The following is an 18703-nucleotide window of genomic DNA, read 5'->3' as shown; positions in this document are numbered from 1 at the left end:
CTGCCCTTATTTCTTTATTAATTAATAAAAATTAATATCTTTATCTGTCATTGTGTAACTGTCTAAAATAATAACAGAGGAAAACAGCTCTGCAGTTTGGTCTTGAGGCAAGTCCTGGTGTGGCTGATACATGTGCTGGGCCCGGGGGGTGACTGGTCATACCTTCTAGACAGGTCTGTGCCTGCCTGTGCCATCTGCACGCTCCAGAGGGGCCCCTGCCAAGCCAGGTGGGGGACCTGAGGGCTGGCTCTTACCTGCTCACATTGCTTAAGCTCTCGGACACTTCACCTTCCTCCCTCAGGAAGCACTTACCATTGCTTTGAGGGCTTAGAAGAAATGATGCTGGAAGCCCCATCTGGTCTCACTCCATTTTATTAAGTGGTACCTCATTGGTAATTGAAATTGCCCCATTAACACTTCCTGCTTTTGAAGGTATCACTCCATCTCCTCAGCACCTTGTTAGAAATGAAAACCTCTGATGGCCAGGCATTTTCTGACTGTCAGGTATAGGCTAATGGGTGCCAGATCATAATTTTAGGACTGAGAGTTGAGGCTCCACCCCTCATTGCATAGCGGGGAAACTGAGGCCCAGAGCAGGTAGGGCACCTGCCTGTATCACACAATGTCAGTGACAGCTGGGACTGAAGCCTGGACCTCCTGCCTGCTGTGTGTCTGGACCTCCCCTGTTCTCTGGTCACAGTCTGTGGCATCTGCCAGCCTGTCTCAGGCCACAGCTGGCCCTCAGGGAAGATGGAGCAGCCTGGCCTGAGCCTGGGGTGGTTCTGGGTGAACTGCTTCTGCCACTGCAACAGTCCTGCATGTCTCTTTGGATGTGATTGCTTTGCTTTGGAGCCTCACTCTCACTGGGGCGTGGCCATGTGGTTAGGAGATCTGTCGTCAGGGGGCTCATGGAGGGGCAGCCAGAGGGCACTGTTAGTGAAGGAAGAGCCTCTTCCCCTGCCATTGTCCACATCTTGCCCTGGTTCCCGTGGGTGTCCCTCCCACAGTGTTGCAGAACCTCCTAATTCTTCTCTTTCCCACACTTGCTCTCCCTCAGAGCTTCTCTCTCAGTCTGTGACTCTCTCTCTCTCCTCCTGGCAACTGATCCCTTTGTCTTTGGCCAGGTTCTACTGGGACCTGACCATGTTGCTGCTGATGGTGGGGAACTTGATCATCATCCCTGTGGGCATCACCTTCTTCAAGGATGAGAACACCACACCCTGGATTGTCTTCAATGTGGTGTCAGACACATTCTTCCTCATCGACTTGGTCCTCAACTTCCGCACAGGGATCGTGGTGGAAGACAACACAGAGATCATTCTGGACCCACAGCGGATTAAGATGAAGTACCTCAAAAGCTGGTTTGTGGTAGATTTCATCTCCTCCATCCCTGTGGATTACATCTTCCTCATTGTGGAGACACGCATCGACTCGGAGGTCTACAAGACAGCCCGGGCCCTGCGCATCGTCCGCTTTACCAAGATCCTGAGCCTCTTGCGCCTCCTGCGTCTCTCCCGCCTCATTCGATACATTCACCAGTGGGAAGAAGTGAGTGCTCAGAGCCAAATCTCTTGGGGGAAGGGTGTCTTTCCCCAGGGGAAGTGAAGGGCCGGCAGGTAATCTCAGATAGTTGGATGTAGGCTATCAGAGTATAGCAGGCACACCTGGTCCAAGAGGACAAATGTTAGTAATTTCTTAATTATCATGTGCTAGATATGGGGCAAATTACTTTTTGGGCAGTATCCCATGTAAGCCTCTAATATCCATGGAGGATACTGTGTAGGTACATGCAGGTACCATTTTTTTATATGAGGACACTGAGAGAAAGAAAGATTAAAGGGTTTATTAAGGTCACAGAATCAGTAATTGGTGAATGAGATTCCAGAGCCTGCACTGGTAACCACTGTACTGCATTCTAGCAGTTGCAAACTCGTAATCCTGTAGGGGCCAGGCAGGGAACGCGAATGGTGAAAAGAGCCAGTTGGAAGGCAGCAGGGGTTGTGGTGGACTGGGGAAAACTAGAGAAAACGTCTTCCATCTGTATCAGGTAGTCTCTGCTCTGCTCCGGCCACTTGTTGCCAAGTGAGAATGGGCCCAGGGTTGTTGGATATACAGATTATATCACGAGAAGCAGAAATAGGGATTTTTGTGTAGATTTTGTGGGCAGCTATCTTAGGTTGGGTTCTTCCCAACCTAAGGGGAAGGATGAGGATTTGCACGGAAGTGCTTTTTTTTAGGGGTGGAGTGTTTCCAGGAACATCTGTAAGAGATTGAGGAAGAGAAAAGGGGAGAGGCAGGAAGCTGAGCAAGGGTGGATACCAATCAAAGTTCCATGGAGGATGACTTGGGCCCCATCCCATGAGGAGCTCTGGGGATAGTATACACAATGCCCTCAGAGGTGCTCCGATCAGGGCAAAGGAGTTAGAAATTTTATAACCCTTTACCTTCCAGCCATTGGTTCAGGGGCCTTCCCGCCTCCAGTGCTAACAGGCAAAGTGGTTTCCAGTAGCGTGGCTCTAGGGAGAGAAAGCACCGGGAGCCTGGAGTTGTGTGTGCACAAACTGTAAAGGGATCCTAGGAGCTACAGAAACTAAACAATCATTTTTTTTTAAAGGGTAAACCCACACCATTCTGAACTAAACTTACTCACCTATGAGCTGAATGCAGTAGTCTGGGGGGTTGGCAGGGAGAGAGGGGAGGACTACCAGCTGGGGTTTGAAAACAGGAGGTAGATAGAGAGCAGGTGACAGTTAATGGTGGGGTGGGGGAGGTCGGGGAAGGAGGGATTGAACAAAAAGGAGAAAAGGACGCTCGGACGTGGACAACAATGTGGTGATCACGGAGGGAAAGGGGGTATAAAGGGACTAAATGGTAATGGGAAAAAATACAATAAAGATTAAATTTTTTTATAAAAAGAAAGAAAATAACAGATGACCTTGCCACACACGCTGGTCTGTGTCGGCCACCAGCCAAGTTACACTGCTGCGGCTGTGCAGGCGGGCAAGCCTGGAGGCATGGGGGCGGGGGGGAGAAACGCTCTGTGAGACACGCCCCCGGGGTCCAGAAGCTCCCGCCGCCGGCCTTTCCTGCCCCAGCTCCCTGCTGCAGTGCTGCTCTCCTGGTCTCTAGGGTCTCTGCTTGGCTGGATGGAAGTTCCCAGGCTCAGGATGGGAAGCCGCCACCCCAGCCCAGCCGCAGCCCAGCGGCACCCAGGCCAATAGGTGGGGCACTGGCAGATTGAGGTCAGAGGTGTCATGAGCACCTGTGCCACAGAAGTGCCTCCATTCACCTGACAGAATCACTCCATGGCAGAAATGCTCTTTCGCTTCGGAAATACGCATTCTTTCTGCTGAGGCAGAGGAGAGGCAATGCCTCGCTCAAGGCCGCGCGGCAGATATCTGACAGAGCCGAACCTGCTCAGTGCTCTCTGTTCCCAGCAGTGTGGCAGTGTCTGCCCAGCGTAGTGCAGTGCTTCAGAGCTTTGGAGCTAGAATGACACATTGGAGACTCGACTTAAAATGCTGGCTCCACGCTGTCTAGCTGTGTGACTTTGGTGCCATCTTGCCTCCTTGAGCCTCAGTCTCTCGGCTGCAAAATGGGTGTAAGTAGTACCTTCCTCATTGAATTGTCGTGAGGATTAAGTGAGATGATGTTTGTAAAACACTTTGTGTGAAGCCTGGTGCAAAGAACCATTTAATAAAGTCTGTCCCCTCCCAGTTGTCTTAGTAACCCCTACACTTATACAGGGCATTTCATTTTCTCAAAGACTTTTTACCCATTATTTCGCTGGTTCCTCACTCCTAGCTGGCAAGGCAAACAGGGCCGTATTCAGTACCCCATTCATTGGGTAAGGAAACTGAGGACCACAGGGTCAGCCGCCCCGCTGGCAGGATTGCTGATCCAGGCCTTCAGACTCCGGGTTCCATGTGCCTCCTCATGTCTCAGGGGGCCTGAAGGGAGGATGACTTTGATTCTGTTACTGTTCCCTTGTTTAGGGACAACTTTCCGCGGGAACTGGGAATGTGGGCAGTGGAGCTTGGTGAAGGGTGTGCAGTGAGGAAATTGTGTGACAGTTGGGTCTGTGGTACAAGGACGTCTAGGTACAGAGCGAGGTTGGCATGTGGGTCTGAGCTCGGGGCTGAGAAGGGCTTGTGGCTACGGTGGTGGGTGGCAGGGGCCACTCGGAATGGCTGCGGAGGAAGGATGGAGGAGTATTTCTTGAAATGACCTGACAGGCTTGTCTTTTGGTTTCTGTTCCAAGTGGAAATGCAGGACCATGTTGGCTCACTCAGTCCCTGAGAAACCCCCACCTTCTGTTTGTCTTGGACCCACCGTTAGACCGTCATCAAAAGCAGACAAGTGGCAGCTCTTCCCTTCTTTAGCGTCAGTTCATGTCTCCAGGCCCCAGCCCCTGCTGGCCAGCCTTGCTCCCCCTTAGGCCCAAGCCCTAGGGGCCTTCGGGTTTGGGAGCAGGCAGAGCTGCCAGTGGCTGGGCAGGGTGGGCCCTAGGACAGGAGCTAAGTGCCTCTTTCACTGTTCCCACACTGTACATCCCGGAAGCTCAGCCCAGGGCTCCTGTCACCGCTGCCCCTTGGGCCTGGCTGTCCTCCAGGTGATCCAGAAGTGGTCAGGCAGGCTCTGCCCCTAGGGTAGTCAGAGGCCCCGGAAGGCCTCAGATTAGGGCTCTAAACTGGTCATCACCACCCAATCTCATGGGCAGGAAGGGAGATCCCAGGAGCCAGATGGATGACTCCCCGCCCCTCCACACACACCCTTATCTTGCCTTCCAGCTGGGGAGGAAATTGCTTTGCGTGGTTTCTGCTGGGCACACTGCCCAGCCAAGGGCTCTCACTAGACCCCTGGGACTGGTTTGGGGTTTCCCCGCTGGCCCCGGGAGCCCTGTGTCTAATCTTTAATGGCCTGCTCCAGCCCTGGGGTTTCTCTTATTCTCAGCTTGGCTGGAGGCAACAGTAGGGAGACCCTTTGAGGCCCCAGGTCTGCATGAGACCTGGGGAAAGAGGTATTTAGTAGAGAAAACCTTGCCTTATCTCCTCTAACTCCCTATATGAATCTTTTTCCTTCTTTGGGCCTCAGTTTCCCGGACTATCGGGCATTCTCTGTTATTCTCAGAGGCTGGGGCTTAGTCCCTACTCCCGTGGGGAGGATCACCTTAGCTGATCCTGAGGACATTGTCATGGCCTGGGTGAGGGCTGGGGAGTCAGCCTTCTGTGGAGAGGGAAAAGCTTGCCTGAGGCCCCCTGGTGAAGCTTGGGAGATGATGGACTGCTGACCCCAGGCTCTCGCTGCCTCCCCTCGCCCAGCCCCCCCAGTCAGAGAGTTCTCAAGCATCAGTGGAAAGTGTTGGGAGTCAGGGCAGGTGGAAGGTCTCAGCAGGGGTAGGCCGCCATCTCAGAGGTGCCAGCATCTGCTTCCATCCTGGGCGATTTAGGTCAGCATCCTCCCTCCCAGCCAAGCCTCTTCCCTCCCTCTGAGGTGCAAGCTTGTTACAGGCATCGAGGCTATTGTTAGAAACCCTGGTCGCCCCCACCCTTTGGATGTTCACCTGAAGGGCCCAGAACCCCAGCGACCCATCCCAGAAGCCTCTTCGTTCCTTTGACAGCCTGTTGGGGGAGGAGGGCTGGAGGCAGGAGGCCAGGCCCGGGGGGCCATGTGATCCCTAATGAGCCTCCTCCCCCTGTGGGCCTTGATTTCTCCATCTGTCTCAGAATTGGGGGTTTGGGATGACACAGATGGGTGGGCCTGGGGGGTGGGGGCTGGCCCTCTCTATGGACCCCAGGAGGGGGCTCAGCATGACACAATTTAGTTACCTGCAGGCTGTGCCTGGGATGCATGTGCAGCATCCACTCCCTCGGGCCTGGGATTGCTGTCTTCCATTTGGCTGTTCCTTCCTGAGACAAAGGAGAAGTTTGTTCTTCCCTGAGGAGAAGACACATCCTGGGAGGGAATTCCCCCAGGCCCCCAGTGGAAACGTGTTGGAAACTTCAGTTTCCAGCTCTCCCTCCGACTGAGAAATCAACCCTTTGTTTTGAGGGCTGGAAAAGAGAGAGAAGGAAAGGAAGCAACGTGGGCTGAGTACCTACTGTGTGCCAGCTGTGGACATCATCACTCCTGATCTCCAAGGCAGCCTCCGGAGCTGGCCATTACTGACCCATTACACAGATGAGGAAATCAAGGCTCAGAGCAGAGAAGGAAGGCACTTGCCCAAAGTGGAATCGTCACTCTGTCTTTGCACCGTGGTCAAGACACTGCAGAAGGGAGTGGGAGTGGAGCCTCCCCCGCATGCCATTTGGGGCACAGACAATGGACTTCCCAGGCTGCTCACCCAGGAAGCTTTGTCAGGGCCTGGAAACAAAGGTACTCAACCCCTATGGTCAGAACCAATATCATAGAAGGGGGTTGTAATAAAGTATAAAGAACAAGACAAATATTTGCACAGTGCGGCAGCTTTGCAGGTGGCCTATGGTCCAGCCCACAGTGGGACACAGAAGTGTTTAGCAGCCTCTCCCAGCAACAACCAGCCTTGCTCTCAGCAACTATACCTGGGGCCTTGCCATATGGGGTAACCTCCTAGCCTGAAGGGATGCCCCCCACTAACTCTTTGCAGGAAGCTCAGACTTTGCCATGTTGCTGTCTTTGGCTTTGTAGTGTCTGAGAATTATCCAACAGGACCCCTTCCCACCACCCAAACACCTATCATTCCCTCCCTCCCACCAGCCCCTCACTTCTTTGGGGATCTCCTAGCAGCTGCATTGTTCTTGAGCCTAGTACCAGGCACCACCCCCGACATACTCTCTGTAGGATACATGAGTCTGTGCCAGTCTGCAGAAAAAGTCACCTTTCGGCAAAGGCAAAGGCAGGTCCCCTATAGGCTGTGCCTGCCCAGAATGGGGCCTTTTCAAATCACACTCTCTATACTTGGGGCAGTCCTGATCACCATAACCCTCATCATCGCCTTTGTCACTAAGCACTTCTCAGTCCCTGAGACTCTACCACGTGCTCTGCCATAGTCATTGCTGAGACACCAATAAAAGCAAGCAGACAAGGACCTGCTCTTGAAAGAAAATTAGTTACAAAGAAAAGAGAAACACAGGTAATACAAAACAAGAAAAAGATTGCCTAAAAACGTGCCAACCTTGATACTCTGTCTTTAAGGCTCAGAGTTGTTCAAAGGAAAAAGCAGTTACTGTGGGCTTGTGGCCGCCTGAGACTTTCCTCAAAGTGGTCTGAGGCTTTCTTTAGTTCCTATATGTTACCCAGGCTGTTATATCAAAGTACCACAGACTGGGGACTCTTAAACAGCAGAGATTTATTTCTCATGGTTCTGGAAGCTGGAGGACAAGAGCAGGGCGCCAGCGTGGCTGGGTTCTGGTAAAAGCCTGCTTCCTGGTTTGTAGATCATCTCTGTCATGTCTCCTCCTGTAAAGGCACTAATCCCATTCATGGGGGCTCCATGCTTATGACCTAACCACCTCTAAGGCCCTACCTCCTAATACTGTGATATTGGGGATTAGGGCTTCATCATATGAATTTGGAGGAGACATAAATATCCAGTCCATAGCTCCTGGGAGATGAAGGAAATTAACAATAATGACCCCACCAGTGTATGTGTCCAAGGCACAGAGCACTTTCTTAGCCACATTAATTTCTCCAGCAACCTGAGAAGTGGCTGGCAGATATCTAGCTTCTCTCAGTTGAGGGGAGGCTAACATGCGCTAGGAAGTGAGGGGCAGTGCTGACCATCTCTGAGACTGGGCAGTCCCACGTCACGGGCCCTCCTCATGGTTGGTCCCATGTCACTGAGAGGAGCTGATGTCATTCTCATCAACCAAGGCTTAGAAAGGCTAATGACTTGCCCAAGGTCAGAGAGCTATTGTGTTCACCTAAGTGCTAAAGAAGCAGAAACGAGTCTTCCCTCAGGGCCAGAGCTTGATGCTAGAACTCAGGAGCTGCTGCGGGATTGATGAGAGAAGCTGAGGGAGACTCTGGAGTTCAGGGTCCAAGCCCTGGGGCAGGGCCAGCAGCAGAGGGATGGCCAGAGACATCAACGTCATGCTCACGGATACTCTGCTTCCCAGACACAGGCCCCCATCGCCCCTGGGCCCTGGATGCAGCCCCAAACGGCCCTGCTTGGCCTCTGGTGCCCAGCACTCCTTACACTGAGATTAGCTGGGAACTGGCCCACTGACAGCCCCTTCCTGTGCCCCGGTTGGGCTAAGCCGCAGGGCACAGAGCTCTGTCCGTAGCATCACGCTATACATTGGGCTGATGGAGGCCAGATACCAACGACTGCCACCCGGCCCTGGGTCCAGCTTGCCATGTGAATCTGGCTGCATCGCCCCGCCACTTCGGGCATCAGTTGTTTTATCTGCAAAATGGAACTACTAAAAACCATCCTCCTCTCACCGGGTCAGTCTGGTAATCAGCAGGCAGCCCTGGTTCAGATCTGCCTCCACTGCCACTCTAACTGTGGGCAAGTCCTTTGCTTCTCTGAATCTTGGTGTAAAAGGAATTAACAATGTGTTCAGCAAAGGTTGTTGAGAGTTTAAGTGAGACGATGACTGTAGGACCTCATGCTCACTCTTAGGTTTGATATTACTGTCCCTTTGTCACTGAGCCGTGGAGGGTGATGGGACAGGTTGCAGCTGCCAGCATGACCCTTTTCAAGGTCCATTTTGTCATTTCTGCTGGAACATCCAGAGTCCTGCTACTCAGGGGGCCACCAAGAAGGTGTGACCCTGTGGGTGAGGGACAAGTAGTATCTGTCTTTGGTGGTTCAAAACCTAGACCCAGGCCAAGCCCATATTTCACTATCATCAGAATATCTTGCCACTCGCTACAGGACTCCAGCTAGGAGACCACAAGATGGGGACAGAAATATCTAGGGTCTGTTTCTTTGGGCCTCAGGTCCTCTACCTGAAATGGGCTTAAACTAGTTCTTAAACATCTAGGCATTTGACAAGTCTATAATGTGGGCCCAAAATCCTTTTCTGGGAAGGTTTCTTCTCCTGGAAATACTATGGAGGGACCATGAGTAGGGGTGGGGGCACCCTCCAAAGTGTCTCAGGCCAGAGGCAAGGCCAGAACTTCCAGAGACCTCCCTCCGCATTCCCTCTGTATCCCCTCACTGCCTGGTCACCGTGGTGCTGCCTGCTGCACCTCGGCCAAGAGGCAGCACCCACCAGGAGGAGGGGTGGGGGTGGGTGCTGGGGTGTGCGCCCCCCCAGCCCTGCCCAGCCACACTTCACCCTCTCGGTCGGAGCCACCGCAGTAGAGGTGGACGGCGGTGGTGGGCCGGCGCTGAGAGTGCTGTACTTGATTAACCTGTTTAGGAGAGCATTACTACTAATGCCTATTAGTCATAAAGATTAATTATTAATAACAACTTACCAGTTAATAATGGTTTGCAATGTATTGAATACTTCTATATCCAATAGTAATCACTTTATATGTATAATTTAATTCTTTGGACAACCCAATCAGGTAAGACTTTTTATCATCATTTTCCAGGTGAGGAAACATGATCAAAAAGGTTCAAGGACTTTCTTAAGGTCACACAGCTGGGAACTGGGTAGGAAGTGGGCCTGGGATTGAGGTCAGTGTGAACTTGGAGCCTGTGTGTCCAGGCTGTTCCCATCACAGTCGCATGACTGCCTTGGGCAGAGCCCATCGCCCCTTGGTTGGGGGCGGGGGGGAGTCCTGAGTCCGGTGACTGACGTCAGGAAACACTGTGCCCCTGGCATGACTGCAGCCCGTGGTCCCTGAGGAGCCTCAGGCTGGCGAGCTGTCCTCCCTGTGGTCTTCACAGCCTCGGCGGGCTGATGGAGCGATTCCTCTGCCCACTTCAGGGCTGTGTGGGGCTCGTGGCGCCCTCCCTCTCTCCGGGTCTGTGAACCCCAGGCTCCCTCCTCGTTCTCCCAGTTGGTTTGGTTTGGTCTCTCGGCAAATCCCCAGGGTCCCAGGGTAGGAGAAGTGGGCTTTGAAAGAAGGGACAGACCCTGGATGGCTGGGCTTCTCACGGGAGGCCCCCTATACCTGCACAGACCCCAGGGGCATCCATCTGGGGCCCTGCAGCCTGCATTCTGCTTCTTCCAGGGCCTGGCCTGGTGCCCTACCACCCCAGCCATAGCCCGGACCTGCCCTGAGTGGGGCCCCCTGCTCTGTGTGAGCAGGGCAGTGCCCCAAGCAGCTGCAGGGTCTGGCGGGGAGGGGGTGTTCCCCCCTCCTGGTCACTCACCTGTCTAGGCCAATGTTTTCATCTCTGCCAACAGATCTTCCACATGACCTACGACCTGGCCAGCGCCGTGGTGCGCATCGTGAACCTCATCGGCATGATGCTCCTGCTCTGCCACTGGGATGGCTGCCTGCAGTTCCTGGTCCCCATGCTGCAGGACTTCCCCGACGACTGCTGGGTGTCCATCAACAACATGGTGGTGAGTGCCCAGGGGGCCCTGGGTGCGGGCAGAGGGGGCCGATGAGGCACAAAGGAGCAGAGCGGGTCCACAACTTGGAAATCCTGAGTTCCAACGTGTCGGACCCCGAGGTGCCAGCCCGGCGCCCAAGGGCACACGGCTTTACCCAGTGCAGGTTTATCACAGAGCTCGTGGCCACGTGCTGCTGCCTACCGCTTCCTTCTCATAGCATCATGCAGTTGGGAGCCTGGATATTTGGACCCGGATTCACCCAAGGAGGCTAAGACCTGGGCTGTTCGGATTCTGTCAGGAGTGGCAGCACTGGGCTGGTGGGTCCTGCCCTCCTGCCTCTGTTCCCCAGAGGCAGACCCAGCTAAAAGCCAACTCCCAGAAAAGAGAACCCTGTGAGGGGCATGGACTCCCAAATCACACACAGTGTATACTTTCTGCTTCAGGAACAGAGCTGAACTGTCCCTCTACTCCTGTCACCCCCTCGTCCCCGCCATATATATATGTCCTGGTCACAGGTGGAGTCCTGAGTGGGGAGGGAAGACCAGGTGGAGCCTGATCCCTTCCAAATCTGTGGGTGGGTGAGAAAAGTTGGAATTGGGGCTAGGGAAGCCATAGTGCAGAGTCCCCATCCCCTCGTAGACAGGGTGGGTGGGCTCCGGGCGGGTAGAGGACCCCCCGGACCTGTGAACCTCTCTCTGGGTCTGGGCACTCGGGCTCCCTCCGCTTCCTCCCAGTCAGTTTAGGTTGGTCTGTAGGCAAATCCCTAGGGCCCCAGGGTAGGAGAAGCTGGCTTTGGCAGAGGTGAAAGAGACCCTGAGGCATCTTTCAGCATCAGATAGGCCGTTAGTAAACAGCCTTTTGATGGGCTAAGTGTAAATGAATTGGCCTTATGGATTGAATTTCCCGGTCTCCAGGGGCTGAGCAGTAAGGCCAAAAGCCCTGACTGGAGGCAGCTGGGGGTCCCTCCTTCTCCCAGCACCCAGGCCCCCTGCACCCCTGAAGATCGTCACCCCCCAGACCTCCCACCCTGGTTTGGACTGAGCACCCATACTAGCTTAGCTCTGTCCAGTTTGGTCTGGGTGACCTTGAACGTGGTCTGCAGTCCCTGTGCCTCCCCTCGGGTGCTGGGAGCAGCCCGGTGACCCTGGGAGTACTTGAGGCTCTGGGCAGAGGGTCTGTGCGTCATGTGGTTGGGTGGGCTCATTGTGTCAGCAGGGAGGCACTGGGGAAGCGCCAGCACTGGGGTTCATCTGGTGGCCCCTCATCCAGGACAGTTTCCTCCACGTGAGAATCACAGGCCCACACATGCACCAAATTTAGGGGGTGGCCCTTCTGAGCCCCATGTCCCCACAGGGAGGCTTCCTTGAGAGACCGACTATCTTTGGAGACAAAAATAGCCGGTTGCCTCTCTCCCTCTGCCCCTCCTCCCACCCCCGAGCAGTGTGTGCTCCAGACAGGCCCCCTTTCGTGGAGGGAGGATAACTGGGGGCCACAGCCATGGGCAGCTGCACACAGGGTGCACGGAGGGAGGAGTCAGCTCAGCAGCACTTTAGCTTTTGCTCCCCCAAAATGAGGACAGTGTCTTTGGCTCGGGTCCCCCCAGGGGAAGCATATCTGCTTTTGCAATTGAGGTCAGTGGGGAAATGGGCTTCACTCGGCAGTAGTTTGGGGTGGGGGGATGGAGCTATTTTAGCAAGCAGAGCACAACAGGGTGGCTCAGCTTGGATCTTTTGGCTGCTCTGGAGCGCCAGGCTGCCCTGTGGGGGCTGAGAGGTCAAACGGGGGCTGTGCCGTTTGCTGGGGCTTCCCATCTGATCCCTTTGCCCACGGAAGTGGGGGAGTCACTCGGTCACCACAGGTTGCCAGTGTTGGTCTCCCTGCTCCTCTCCAGAGCCTACAGCCATCAGTGAGATGGGGGCCCGGGGCTCAGCAGCTGGGAAAGAGGTTGCAGGGTGGGAGGTGGTGGGGACCTCTCTAGGCGCTGATGAGAAGGCCTGCCCTCACTGGTGTGAGCCTTCGGGACCACTGCACCCCATGTCTGTCTACCTGTGCTCCAACCCACAGAACAACTCCTGGGGAAAGCAGTATTCCTATGCCCTGTTCAAGGCCATGAGCCACATGCTGTGCATCGGGTATGGACGGCAGGCACCCGTGGGCATGTCTGACGTCTGGCTCACCATGCTTAGCATGATCGTGGGCGCCACCTGCTACGCTATGTTCATCGGCCACGCCACCGCCCTCATCCAGTCCCTGGACTCCTCCCGACGCCAGTACCAGGAGAAGGTAGGGCAGAAAGCTGTGTTCCACCCTGGGCTCTCTCAGGAGGCCCTGCCCTTTGGTCCCCAGGGAGCACAGGCTCCAGCCAGTGGGTTCTCACCAGGTCCCCGTGTACCCAGCCTACCACCATCATGTGGCTTCAGCTGCTGTCTTTGTTATTGTAGCCTCTTTTTCTTTCTTTTAAAAACTTTCCTAAAATGAAGAAACACAAACCCCACATGGTTTATGAGCTCTGAATCCATTTCTCAGCCCCGTGAATCCAGGCTCACCCGTATTCTCTGCGTGGCTAACGCAGGGCCTTTTGGGTCCACGTCTTGCTCGGAGTCTCGGGGCACTTCATTCGACAGTTACCGCCTCTGGCTTTCCACGTGGTTTCTGTGAGCGCACACCCTCGTCTCCCTCCTCCCCCAGGCCAGTTCTCCCTGCTCTCCGTAGCTGCTCGCCTCTTCAGTCATCACACAGTGGGACCCAGGTGCTTTGAGCTTAGTGCTTTGCTCCTCTGCCTCTCCTTTCTTCCTAGGTTCACTGCCCCACCCCCATGCGCCCTGTCCTTCTCTGTGCAGCGGCGTCCAAACGCCACCTCTTTCCTCAGCCCCAGACTGTCTGTTTGATGCCTCCCTGGACACCTCAGCCTCATTCTGTCCAAAACGAGAGCCATCTCCCTTGCCCTTGCGACTCCAAACCTCCACTCTCGCCCATCCCGTTAGTAGGCACAGCAGCACAGAGGCCCAGGCCGGAAAGCAGGAGGCTTCCTTGACGTCCAGCAGCCAGTAATGCCTCCCTGTCATCCCAGCTGGCTTCCAGCTGGGCCACTGCAGCAGCTTCCTGAACCAGTGGCTACACCGCAGTAAGGTTGCCTGGGTTCTAGGCCCGGCTTCCCACTGGCAAGCTCACCGTTGGGTGTGACCATATAACATCACAGCTCTGTGTTCCGTGTGCTTGTCTGTATAGTGGGGATGACACAAGGGGTTTATCATGGCATTTGTGAGGAACGACCCTACAGAGTAAGCCACTCGATATTTATTGGCTGAGTGGGCCCCCTTCTGCCCTCTTTCACTCCATTCTCCAGACAGCAGACAGCACTGGCATTAAAAAAAGTATAAATCAATCATAGCACTGCTGGGACCCTTTATGTTACTCTTGATGCAGCTTAACTCCAATACGTGTTTTCTGAGCCTGGCACATAAGGACATTTTCCTTCTCATGCTCAGAACATGCCGTGGCCCTATAGCCCTCTATTTTAGCCAGGTCCGGCCTTCCCCATTGTATTCCCAGTGTCTGGCACATAGTAGGGCTCTCGGTGTGCATTGATTAACTGCCTGCCTGCCTGCCCGCCCGCCTCAGATGCTGTCCCCTTAGGGGGTAGAGATGGCAGCCCAGGTCCCGTGACACCGAGAGGGGAACTCAGGGGAGCCTGAAGAGCCAGGACAGCTGGGAAGATCATTTTGGGAAGGCAGGGGGAAGAAGGAGAACATAGAAGAGAATTCTAGGCCAGTTGTCATGATGAGCATGAGCTAAGGTGTGTAGATGGGCGATAAAGAAAGCAGCCTGATTAGTACAACGGGTTCTGGGTTAGGAGGGAGGTGCGAGGGAGGGGAAGGAGAGAGGAGTCAGGTTATAAAGGCCAGGGCTTCAAAGGCCAGGAGAGGGATCAGCATAGACCAGCATCAAGGCCCAGCCTGTGACCAAATCAGGGCTCACTGTGTCAGGGTGGAGGCTCAGCCTACGACCACGATTAGGGATAGTTTAGGGATCAGGATCTACTGTGCAGGAGAGTCAAGCTGCTTGTGGCTTTTTGTTGAGTGTTGTCTTTATTTATCATTTAGCTAATAGCTCTTCAATGTACAATTTACCCATAAATCTCTCTTAAACACATTACCTCCCCTTTATCCCCACTGCTGTCTCTCACCTGACCCACTTTAACTACCTTCTAAGTCCTGGCCCCCCCCAGACCCTGCCTCCCATTCCAGTTGGCTCTCTAAAATACAGCTCTGTTCTGGCTGCTCTTGTCCCCATAGCCATCCAGGATGTCACTGTCCCTTTGTAGCTGGGTATAACTTAGAGCAGTCAGAGGCCAGGTTGGCTGGAAGAACATTAGGAAACATCATCTCCCAGCCCTCAGTTGCCCATTGGCATCTCTGTAGCAACACCATGTCCCTACTTCTTTGGAGCACTGATACGCGAGAACAGGCTGCCTGTTCTGATTGTTCCTGGGATACAGGGACTTCCCTTGCATCCCAGTGTGCAAAGAATCTGCTTTTGCTCAGTCAAAGCCTCTGGCCCCTAACCAGGCTCCTGAGGAATCCCACTCTCCACCCACAACCCAGGGTGGGCAGGACCATTTCTTATTTGGTTGAGACCACCTAGGTTCAACAGTCTCTGTTCTAAACCTGTCCCTGCTCTCCCCTCCCCTCCCCTGGGATGGAGTTGCAGAGTGACTCAGTCTCAGGCCAGTCCACGTTTGGATATCTGTCACGTATGGCAGATAGGATGGCTCAGCCATCCTGGCTTCAGCCTCCAGTCCTTGTAACCCACTGTGGCCCAGTCCCGCCATCGCTGCCATTTTGTCACCGCCGGTGGGAGAGAGCTCCTTCCCAAGTCAGTGAGGCCTCTCTGGTCTGCTGTGTATCACAGAAAAGACTGATATGTAGAGGAAACTTCATTGACTTCCTGGTCAGCTCCTGTAACTGGGCTTTGCACAGTCCTTGTTGTCCCCAGCCATCTCCATAGCATTGAACACGGTGAAGACTAGCCAGTCTGATGGACCTTCTCCTCCAGCCCAGCTGCTGACCGTCAGGGCCAATGCTTGGGGCACAATGTGACCCCAAGCCAAGATGGTCCTGGTGGGCCCATGGGGTCAGTGCCAGCTCTGGTCACCAGCAGGGCCAAGGCCTCGTGGTACCAGCCAGGGCAGTGGGGCTGGCCAGGCAAGAGGTGACGGCCTGTCCTCTGTCCTGGACTCAGTACAAGCAGGTGGAGCAGTACATGTCCTTCCACAAGCTCCCACCCGACACGCGGCAGCGCATCCATGATTACTACGAGCACCGCTACCAGGGCAAAATGTTCGATGAGGACAGCATCCTGGGCGAGCTCAGCGAGCCGCTGCGGGAGGTGAGCTGGACGGCTGGCGGGGGCGTGGGAGCCGGGGCCTTTCTGCCCGCAGGCTCCCCTCATCTTCTCCCTCTTTCCCAATCGTCTCTCTCTGGGGAGCAGGAGATCATCAACTTTAACTGCCGGAAACTTGTGGCCTCCATGCCACTGTTCGCCAATGCAGACCCCAACTTCGTGACATCCATGCTGACTAAGCTGCGCTTCGAGGTCTTCCAGCCCGGCGACTACATTATCCGCGAAGGCACCATCGGCAAGAAGATGTACTTCATCCAGCATGGCGTGGTCAGCGTTCTCACCAAGGGCAACAAGGAGACCAAGCTGGCAGATGGCTCCTACTTCGGAGGTGAGGCAGCTAGGCGGTCCTGGGGGGCCAGGGGAGTGGGTTAGGGAGACCCCAAAGTTAATATTTCAGGCTACTGCCTGGAAGTGGGTGTCTCCGAGCCCAATATATGGCTATGGTTCCAGAGATGGGAAAGACAGCCTGCCACACATTTGGTGGTGGGGGAGGTGACCTGGGGTGGAGGGCTTGTGAATATATCTCTCAAGTATCTGTACCAGGCAGTGGGGATCCAGGCCAGGGTGGGGTGCGGGCCCTTTGGAGGCCACCCTGACTCCTGCTGTCCTGGCAGAGATCTGCCTGCTGACGCGGGGCCGGCGCACAGCCAGCGTGAGGGCTGACACCTACTGCCGCCTGTACTCGCTGAGCGTGGACAACTTCAATGAGGTGCTGGAGGAGTACCCCATGATGCGGCGGGCCTTTGAGACCGTGGCGCTGGACCGCTTGGACCGCATTGGTGAGGTGACCGGGCTAGAGGGCGGGAGGGAGGCAGTGTTCTCCCCCTCTCCTGCTCTGGCCTGAGCCCCTGCTCTCCTGTGGCCCAGGCAAGAAGAACTCCATCCTCCTCCACAAAGTCCAGCATGACCTCAACTCAGGTGTCTTCAACTACCAGGAGAATGAGATCATCCAGCAGATTGTGCAGCACGACCGCGAGATGGCTCACTGTGCACACCGCGTGCAGGCCGCCGCCTCTGCCACTCCGACCCCCACTCCCGTCATCTGGACCCCGCTGATCCAGGCGCCTCTGCAGGCTGCTGCCGCCACCACTTCCGTGGCCATAGCACTCACCCACCACCCACGCCTGCCCGCCGCCATCTTCCGCCCGCCTCCAGGGCCTGGGCTCAGCAGCCTCGGGGCAGGGCAGACACCCAGGCATCTGAAGCGGCTGCAGTCTCTGATCCCTTCTGCACTGGGCTCTGCCTCGCCCACCAGCAGCCCATCCCAGGTGGGCACGCCGTCTTCCTCTTCCTTCCACATCCAACAGCTGGCTGGATTCTCTGCCCCCGCCGGACTGAGCCCCCTCCTGCCTTCGTCCAGCTCTTCCCCACCGGCGGGGGTCAGCGGCTCCTCTCCAGCCCCCACGCCCTCCGCCAACACAGCTGCCACCACCACAGCTGGGTTCGGCCACTTCCACAGAGCGCTGGGTGGTTCCCTGTCCTCATCGGACTCACCCCTGCTCACCCCACTGCAGCCGGGTGCCCACTCCCCACAGGCTAACCAGCCGCCACCCCCGCTGCCAGGGGCCCGGGGAGGCCTGGGACTCCTGGAGCACTTCCTGCCACCCCCACCCTCATCCAGGTCCCCATCATCCAGCCCAGGGCAGCTCGGCCAGCCTCCTGGGGAGATGTCCCCGGGTCTGGCTGCCGGCCCACCAGGTACACCAGAGACACCTCCACGGCAGCCTGAGCTGCCATCAGTGGCGGGGGCCTCTGGGGGGGCTTCTCCTATAGCCTTTACTCCCCGAGGAGGTCTCAGCCCCCCTGGCCACAGCCCAGGGCCCCCAAGAACTTTCCCAAGTGCCCCACCCCGGGCCTCTGGCTCCCATGGTTCCTTGCTCCTGCCACCTGTATCCAGCCCCCCACCGCCCCAGGTTCCCCAGCGCCGGGGCACGCCACCCCTCACCCCAGGCCGCCTCACCCAGGACCTCAAGCTCATCTCAGCCTCTCAGCCGGCCCTGCCCCAGGACGGGGCGCAGACTCTCCGCAGAGCCTCCCCGCACTCCTCTGGGGAGTCCGTGGCTGCCTTCCCACTCCTGCCCCGAGCCGGGGTTTGCAGTGGGGGCAGCGGTGGCCTCGGCTTCCCTGGGAGGCCCTTTGGTGCCACCCCTGGCCAGCATGTCACTCTGCCTCGGAAGACATCCTCAGGTTCTTTGCCACCCCCTCTTTCTTTGTTTGGGGCAAGAGCCGCCTCTTCTGGGGGGCCACCCCTGACTGCTGCTCCCCAGAGGGAACCTGGGGTCAGGCCTGAGCCAGTGCGATCCAAACTGCCATCCAACCTATAAGCTGGGCTCCTCCCTCTCTTTTTTCTTCTTTTTCCTTCATTTTTCTTCCTTCAGGTTTAACTGTGATTTAGGAGATATACCAATAACAATAATAACTATCATTTTAAAAAAACTCACACCAGAAAAACAAAAGACAGCAGAAAATAACCAGGTATTCTTAGAGCTATAGATTTTTGGTCACTTGCTTTTATAGACTATTTTAATACTTAGAATTGGGGGGGTGGGGGTGGAGCAGGCAAGGCCCAAACACAAGAGCCACAGGGGCAAGGGGAGTGGCTGGAGCTCCGCGGAGGCGTGGGGGCCCCCTGTTGGGGGTTCCTAGAGCAGACCTGTCATTGTATTTGTTTTAGGGCACCAGCCACCACCAGCCCCTTAGCTGTGAACTTGGTGCCTCACTTTGCTTGGGGTCGTCTGGTTCCCTGGAAAAGGGGCTGTCCTGGAGCGTGTTCCTGGGGAGCCTCAGTCACCTGAGTCCCTGGAACACAATGGGGCCAGGGTCCTGAGAATCTTGCATTTTTTTTTTACTGCAAACTT

The 18703-nt window shown here is 55.6% G+C and overlaps 1 protein-coding gene across 1 annotated transcript in view; it reads left to right on the top strand.

Moving 5' to 3' along the window:
• The window catches only part of HCN4 (hyperpolarization activated cyclic nucleotide gated potassium channel 4), a 38184-nt gene extending 20015 nt beyond the window's left edge, over positions 1-18169 (top strand). The window contains exons 2-8 of the mRNA XM_054584087.1: positions 1125-1548; positions 10290-10451; positions 12507-12725; positions 15684-15830; positions 15933-16173; positions 16460-16624; positions 16713-18169. Of these exons, the coding sequence (XP_054440062.1) occupies positions 1125-1548; positions 10290-10451; positions 12507-12725; positions 15684-15830; positions 15933-16173; positions 16460-16624; positions 16713-18169 (2815 nt within the window). The remainder of the gene's footprint in view (positions 1-1124; positions 1549-10289; positions 10452-12506; positions 12726-15683; positions 15831-15932; positions 16174-16459; positions 16625-16712) is intronic.
• The last annotated feature ends 534 nt before the right edge of the window (positions 18170-18703 follow it).

The sequence above is a fragment of the Pteronotus mesoamericanus genome, unplaced genomic scaffold, assembly GCF_021234165.1.
Source record: "Pteronotus mesoamericanus isolate MK-2021 breed Mesoamerican mustached bat unplaced genomic scaffold, CSHL_Meso_final contig_100, whole genome shotgun sequence".
In the NCBI taxonomy this organism is placed as follows: Eukaryota; Metazoa; Chordata; class Mammalia; order Chiroptera; family Mormoopidae; genus Pteronotus; species Pteronotus mesoamericanus.
Note: the sequence above shows the minus strand (reverse complement) of the source record. Positions and strands in the feature narration are given on the sequence as shown.